Source organism: Penaeus monodon, chromosome 35, assembly GCF_015228065.2.
Source record: "Penaeus monodon isolate SGIC_2016 chromosome 35, NSTDA_Pmon_1, whole genome shotgun sequence".
NCBI classification, from domain to species: Eukaryota; Metazoa; Arthropoda; class Malacostraca; order Decapoda; family Penaeidae; genus Penaeus; species Penaeus monodon.
In genome coordinates this window covers 8514920-8522419 of record NC_051420.1, presented here as the reverse complement: position 1 = coordinate 8522419, position 7500 = coordinate 8514920, and the positions used below count along the sequence as shown (strand labels likewise).

Below are 7500 nucleotides of genomic sequence, written 5' to 3'. Positions count from 1 at the left end.
CGTAGATTTCCCTCCGTTCTTTTTCCTTAGCGTTGACTTGCTTGAGAACCTCTTCCCTGGCGTAGATTTCCCTCAGTTCTTCTTCCTTGGCGTTGACTTGCTTGAGAACCTCTTCCTCGACGTTGAATTCCTCGAGCTTTGAGCTGCCGAGCGTCCTTTCCTTAGCCTTGAATCTGAACTTTGCCTTCTGTCCTTCGCTCTTGTCTTCGAGTCGCGTGGACACTGGGAGAGGGAGTGGAGTGCGTTTCGACGAAGGGTGAGAAACAGTGTTTATTTGTTTATTTTGTTTGTCAATAGCAGAGACGTCATCATGCCCATTGAAGCATTGGGGCACGACGGGGGAGGGAGCATGTGCCCCAACTGTTTTTTTTTTTTTTTTTTTTTTTCTATAATTGGATACTTTCCCTTTTATTATTAGTGTTATTTCCTAAAATGGAAAAGTGGTCAATGTTTGTCAATGGACAAACATGGACATATTAGATTAAAGGAAACTATTACTATTTTCAGTTCTTCTAGAACCCCCCCCCCCCCGTTATGACTGTAGCCTCCCCAGATTTTGGTTTGCGTGACACCCCTAATCACCAGGTACACTGTGCATGTGCGTATGTGTGTACGTTCATGTACACCCCTCCTTTCTCTCTCCAATAATTCTTTCTTTTCCTACTTCACGGCCAGCGCTTATCATAATAAAAATGTATATACATGAACACACATATATACATACACGCACATGCATACACTCGCACAAACACAAATACATACACACACACACACCCCTCCCCCCCCACACACACAAACAAACAAACACAAACACACACAAACACACACACACACACACACACACCACGACACACACACAACACACACACACACACACACAACACACAACACACACACACACACAACACACACCACACACACACACACACAACAAACAAAATTCATAAAAAAGAGATAGATAAACCAATAAAAGATAAAATAATCCGATAAATGAAAAAATAGGTATCTCACATCTTTGCAACCATTCGACGGTGGGTTAATAGGCGTCGCTTCCTGTGGCTTCTTGCACACGAAGAAATTATAGTCAAAACAGGATCCTATTGTCCAGGACTGAGCCGTGTAGGCTGAGTAGTCGAACAGGGCGCAGGAGGGGATGGAGTAAACAGCTGCGAAGGAAAAAGGGAGAGAGGTGAGAAGGAGAGAGGGAGGAGAGGGGAGAAGGGAGGGGGAGGAGAGGGGAGAAGGGAGGGGGAGGAGAGGGGAGAAGGGAGGGGGGGAGAGGGAGAAAGGAGAGAAGGAGAGAGAGGGAGAAGGAGGGCGGAGAGCTGAGAAGGGGAAAGGGGGAGAAGGAGGGAGAGAGGGGGAGGGGGAGGGAGGGAGGGGGAGGGGAGGGGGAGAGGGAGAGAGAGAGGGAGAGGGAGAGAGAGAGAGAGAGAGAGAGAGAGAGAGAGAGAGAGAGAGAGAGAGAGAGAGAAAGAGAGAGACTAAAGGAGGTATACATACATACGTACATACATAATGAACAGCCTGAAAGTTATAGTGAAAGGTATAGTGGAAATTATAAGTAGCTGAACACAGAAAAGAAAAAGTAAGCCTATATCTGAGCAATATATCATAAAAAATATATATATTCTGAACTGCAATCAAACGATTCCATAAACGAATAAAACATAAGGGTAATGAATAATAAAAAAATACAGAAATCAAGTTAATAAGCTCAACAAATAACAACAACAACAACAACAAAATTATAATTCATAAACAAAAACAACTGAATGAATAATAAGCTAAAGTCAAAAAATAAGTTAATAAGCTCACAACCCCAACAAACAACAACAAGCAAACAACAAACAAACAACAAACAAACAAAAAATCAAAATAAACAATGAAAACAAACAAAAAAAATACAATTCATAACCTAAAAAACGAATTCAATAAAAAAGAAACCACAAACAACAAACAACAACAAAATAATGAAAACTAAAGAAAAAAAGTACAAAATTACAATTCACAACCTAAAAAAAAAACGAACTCAATAAAAAAAAAAAAACACAAACCACAAACAACAACAAAACTATAAAAAAAAAAAAAAAAAATACAACTCTAAAAACGACGAAAAAAAAAAATACAGCTCACAACCCCCCAAAAAAAACACAAACTCAACAAAAAACCCAACGAACTTGCAAATCACAACCAAAAAAAAAAAAAAAAAAAAAACGAAAAATAAAAAAAACACCACCACTCACGGTTATAATCAAACTGCTCGTAACTGGTGAACGTAACGTCAGTGCCATCGACCCACGTGAGTTCGCTCGAGTGCCCCTCATCGGAAAGGCCAATCCACGTGCCATAGTAGTAGTAGGCTGCAAGAAGGGAATAGTATATATGCTATGATCATCTGGACAGTTTGGCAAATTGTAAAATAAATGAGTAAATATATAATTAGGTTAATAGGTAAAATAAATAAGTGAGTAAATATATAAGTAGGTAAATAGGTAAAATAAATAAGTGAGTAAATATATAAATAGGTAAATATGTAAAATAGATGAGTAAATATATAAATAGGTAAATATGTAAAATAAATTAGTAAATATATAAATAGGTAAATAGGTAAAATAAATGAGTAAATATATAAATAGGTAAATAGGTAAAATAAATGAGTAAATATGTAAATAGGTAAATAGGTAAAATAAATAAATGAGTAAATATATAAACAGATAAACAGGTAAAATAAATAAGTGAGTAAATATATGAATAGATAAATAGATAAGTAAATAAATACATAAATATATAAATAGATAAGTAAACAAATAAACAAATAAAAGATAAATAAATAGATAAGGAAATAAATAAATAAGTAAATATATCAATAATTAAACAAATAAGGAAATAAGTAAATACACAAGTAAGTAAATAAACAAATAGGAAAATAGATCATTAAATAAACAAGTAAATAAATAAATTAATAAATATATAAATATATAAAAATAATAAATAAAATCCTTTTACTAAGCTCGAAAAAGACGAGAATATGCCTGATTATCTCTACAGTCTCGTAAATAAATGAGGGAATAAAATAAATAAACAAATAAGTGGACAAATAAAAAAGGAAGAAGAAGAAAAAAAAAGAAAAGAAAATGAAAAAGACCGAGATAAAGATACCTATCCACAAGCGTATATAATAGGCTGGAAAGTAAATCATATTTACCATAATTATATGCACAATCACACGGAGTTAGAAAAGAGGAATGAGAGGAATAAGAAGAAAAAAACAAGAAGATTCAAAGGAAAAGAGGAAAATGAGAAAGAGAGAGAAATGCCCCTCATTTCCAGTGCTTATGTAGTAGACTTTAAAGAATAGGGAATGATCTATGTCATATCTATATGTATTATTATGCAAAGTTCATAATGATAATGATAATAAGATCGGACGAAGAAGAAAAACAAAGATTAAATAGAAATGATCATAATCATAACAACGATAATAATAATAACTATAATAATAATAATAATAATAATAATAATAATAATAATAATAATAATAATAATAATAATGATCATAATAATAACAATAATAATAACAATAATGATCATAAGAATGATCATAATAATGCTGCTGCTAATAATAATAATAAAAATAGAAGAAGAAGAAGAAGAAAAAGAAGAAGAAGAAGAAGAAGAAGAAGAAGAACAACAACAACAACAACAACAACAACAACAACAACAACAACAACAACAACAACAATAATAATAACAATAATCATTATTATTATCATCTTTCACAAAAATAGTACTCACACCCATCCGCAACGAGAGAGTAAACGAACTCATTTTCTTCCGACGAATGAATGGACACCATATCTGCCCCTTTACTCCTACAGTCGTCTCTCGCTTCGCTGAATGACAGAGAGTTGGAAGAATAGTCGGCGTTGGAATACCAGTAGCAATAGTTGTTGAAAGCTTGCCACCCTTCTTCACAACCGACTGAGTGTGCTGTTGGGGCGGGGAAAGAAAGGGATTTTGGGTTAGAAAGGGTTTGTTGTGTGTGTTGGGGGAGTGTGTGTGTGTGTGTGTAGGTGTGTGGGTTTGTGTGTGTGTGTGTGTGTGTGTGTGTGTGTGTGTGTGTGTGTGTGTGTGTGTGTGTGTGTGTGTGTGTGTGTGTGTGTGTGTGTGTGTGTGTGTGTGTGTGTTTGGGTGTTGTGGGTGTGGTGTGTTTTGATGTTTTTATTGGCTAGTTTGAATAGTTGTCGATCCTTTGTATCTAATTCTTTCTCTCTCTCTCTCTCTCTCTCTCTCTCTCTCTCTCTCTCTCTCTCTCTCTCTCTCTCTCTCTCTCTCTCTCTCTCCTCCCTCCTCCCTCCCTCTCCCTCCCTCCCTCTCCTCCTCTCCCTCCCTCCTCCCTCCCTCCCTCCCTCCCTCCCTCTCACTCTCTCTCTCTCTCTCTGTCCATCTATCTATCTACCTATTATCTATTTATCTATTTCTCTTTCTCTCTTTCATTCTCTCTCTCTCTTTCCTTCTCTTTCTCTTTCCCTCTCTCTTTCCTTTTCTCTCTCTTTCCCTCTCTCTCTTCTCACTCTCTCGTCCCCTCTCTCTCTCTTCCCCTCTCTCTCTCTTCCCCTCTCTCTCTCTTCCCCTCTTTCTCTCTTCCCCCCTCTGTCTCTTCCCCTCCCTCTCCTCCTCTCTCCCTCATTTAAACAGCTAAACAGCACAGAGGTGAACACGACAAATATAAATAAAAAAAAACACCCAAACACACTCACTGGGGAAGAACTCGCAGCCAAAGGCCCTGCTCGCGGTACAAGGCATGTTGTTCCACTTGGTGTGCGTGTCCCAGCCCACGGCGTCGATAATCTCCGTGCATGCCTCGTCCTCCAGGTTGTTGGGTTCCCCCTCGTTCCAGTTGGTGTAGTTGGTGGGCTGCCCGTCGCTCCAGACCCACTGGCCGGAGGCGCTGTCGTAGGTGAACCCGATCCACGTGCCGAGGCTGCTGTGGGTGAGGACGTCTGTGGGGTGGAAGGGGAGGTGAGGTTGGAGGGGGAGGGTGGGGAGGTGAGGTTGGAGGTGGAGGGGGTGGATGGGGGGAGGTGGAGGTGAGGTGGAGGGTCAGATGGTTCAGGAGGAGAGGGGGAAAGGGGTGGATGGGGAGGAGGAGGTGGAGGGAGAGGAGGTTCAGGAAGAGAGGTGGAGGGGTGGAGGTGGAGAAGGAGGAGGAGAGCGGGTGAGATGAAGAGGAGGTAGAGGGGGAGGAGGAGGAGGAGGAGGTGAAGTGGAGAGGTGGAAAGGGGGGAAAGTAGCGTGGATGGGACTATGGTGTTAAGAGCGAGGGTAGTGATGGTGATCGTGATGGTGTTGATGCTGGTGACTGTAATATCCTTATGGTTGTCATCATTTATAACGAACAGAAGCAAACAAACAAACAAACCTCCAAAGAAATCGCTCTCTTCCTGTGAATGAATGCTGACAAGATCCGATTCTGTGTTGAATTCCTTGCATTTTTCCTTTGCAACGCTCCATGTCACTTCGAAGTTGCTAGCGTAGTAACACTTGCCGTTGTAAAGTGTCCACGACTCGGGGCAAGTTTCTGAGGAGGGAGGAGGGTATTAATAGATAAATAGATATATTGTTTCTGGGGGTATTAATAGATAAATAGATATATTGTTTCTGGGGGTATTAATAGATAAATAGATATATTGCTTCTGAGAAGGGAGGGGGTATTAATAGATAAATAGATATATTGTTTCTGAGAGGGAGGGGGGGTATTAATAGATAAATAGATATATTGTTTCTGAGTAGGGAGGGGTATTAATAGATAAATAGATGTATTGTTTCTGAGGAGGGAGGGGGTATTAATAGATAAATAGATATATTGTTTCTGAGAGGGAAGGGGGTATTAACAGATAACAGATTACTTACTGACTGTGGTTTTACACACGAAAGCATTGAGCAGATCACACGGCATGTCATTCCACTGACCGCTGTAGTAATAATCATATGCTCTGATCTGTGAATGAATAAAATCAGTTCATTCAGATTATTTGAGGCGCGTGGATGCATAAACGAGATATGCATGTAGGGGTGTATGTTGGGTGTATGTGTAGGAAGATACCCTCCCACATCCCCCATGTGGGAGGGTATCTGTGGGCGTGGGTATGTTGGGAGGGGAGGGGGGGGTTGTTTGTGTGTGGGGTGGGAGGTATGTGTGGGGGGGATGTGTGTGTGGATATGTGTGTGTGTGTTTGTGTGAGAGTGTGTGTGTGTGTGTGTGTGTGTGTGTGTGTGTGTGTGTGCATGTGTGTATGTGTGTGTGTGTTTGTGTGTGTGTGTGTGTGTGTGCATGTGTGTGTGTGTGTGTGTGTGTGTGTGTGTGTGTGCATGTATGTGTATGTGTATGTGTATGTGTATGTGTATGTGTGTGGGTGTGTGTGTGTGTGTGTGTGTGTGTGTGTTGTGTGAGTTATGGTTGGTAGTGTGTGTGTTGGTGATGTGTGGTTGTGTATGTGTGTGTGTGTGTGTGTATGTGTGTGTGTTTATCTTATCAAGTTTACAGAATGACCCCGATATTTATTTCATTTATTTCATTTTTATGAAGTTCAACTAATGATTTATGGCCTATGGGCTTCTTTACTCCACACACCCCCACACCCCTTCCACACACACCCAACTACACCCTCCTCCACCCCCTCCACACACCACCCACAGACACCCTCCTCCACCCCCTCCACACACACCCTCCTCCACCCCCTCCACACCCACCCACAGACACCCACAGACACCCTCCTCCCCCCCTCCACCGCTGCCACCACCAAAACCACCCACCTCTCCACAGTGTTCCAACCCGTCCTGGTTGTTTGGTTCTCCACTCATCCAGTTCGTATAGTCGTAGTTGGCACCGTCCACCCAGTGCCAGTCTTCCCCTGCGTCGTCGTCGTGGAGAGCAATCCAGGCGTTTAGGTACTGGGCAGCTAGTATGTCTGGGGGGAAGTTGGAATTGATGTTTAGGGGAGAAAAAAAATGGTTTGGGGGGAATTCTTGGGGAGAAAAATAAAGGTTTTAAAGGCATTCTTGGGGGGGGGGGAGGGGAAAGGGGTTTGAAGGAATTGATAGAAAGAAGCGGATGGATTTACTTTTAAAATCTATAATCTCTCTCTCTCTCTCTCTCTCTCTCTCTATATATATATATATATATATATATATATATATATATATATATATATATATATATATGAATTATATAAACCAGTGTTGGAATGAATCTTTTCTGGAAAAAAACAGTTTAAAAGAATTCTTGAGGAGGAAATAAAAAACTTTGAAGCTTACGAAGCAAGTAATGATCTCATCAAACACACAGACCGATTAACGTACGTACAGACAATCAACAAAAAAATAAACTGCGATCTGTGTAAACTCACCATTAATATAGTTGTTTTCGTCCTCGCTCGTGATCGAGACCAGGTCACTCGCCAAGTTGGCCTGACACCATGACCGCGACTCGTCCCA

General features: G+C 40.4%; 1 protein-coding gene across 1 annotated transcript in view; it reads right to left on the bottom strand.

Annotated features, from left to right (window-relative positions):
- Window positions 1-7500, bottom strand: part of LOC119595220 — a 70674-nt gene that overhangs the window by 35496 nt on the left and 27678 nt on the right. The window contains 9 exon segments of the mRNA XM_037944385.1: window positions 75-222; window positions 1012-1166; window positions 2247-2363; window positions 3799-3993; window positions 4764-5006; window positions 5426-5584; window positions 5917-6004; window positions 6820-6974; window positions 7413-7500. The exon segment at window positions 7413-7500 is cut by the window's right edge and continues 68 nt beyond it. Of these exon segments, the coding sequence (XP_037800313.1) occupies window positions 75-222; window positions 1012-1166; window positions 2247-2363; window positions 3799-3993; window positions 4764-5006; window positions 5426-5584; window positions 5917-6004; window positions 6820-6974; window positions 7413-7500 (1348 nt within the window).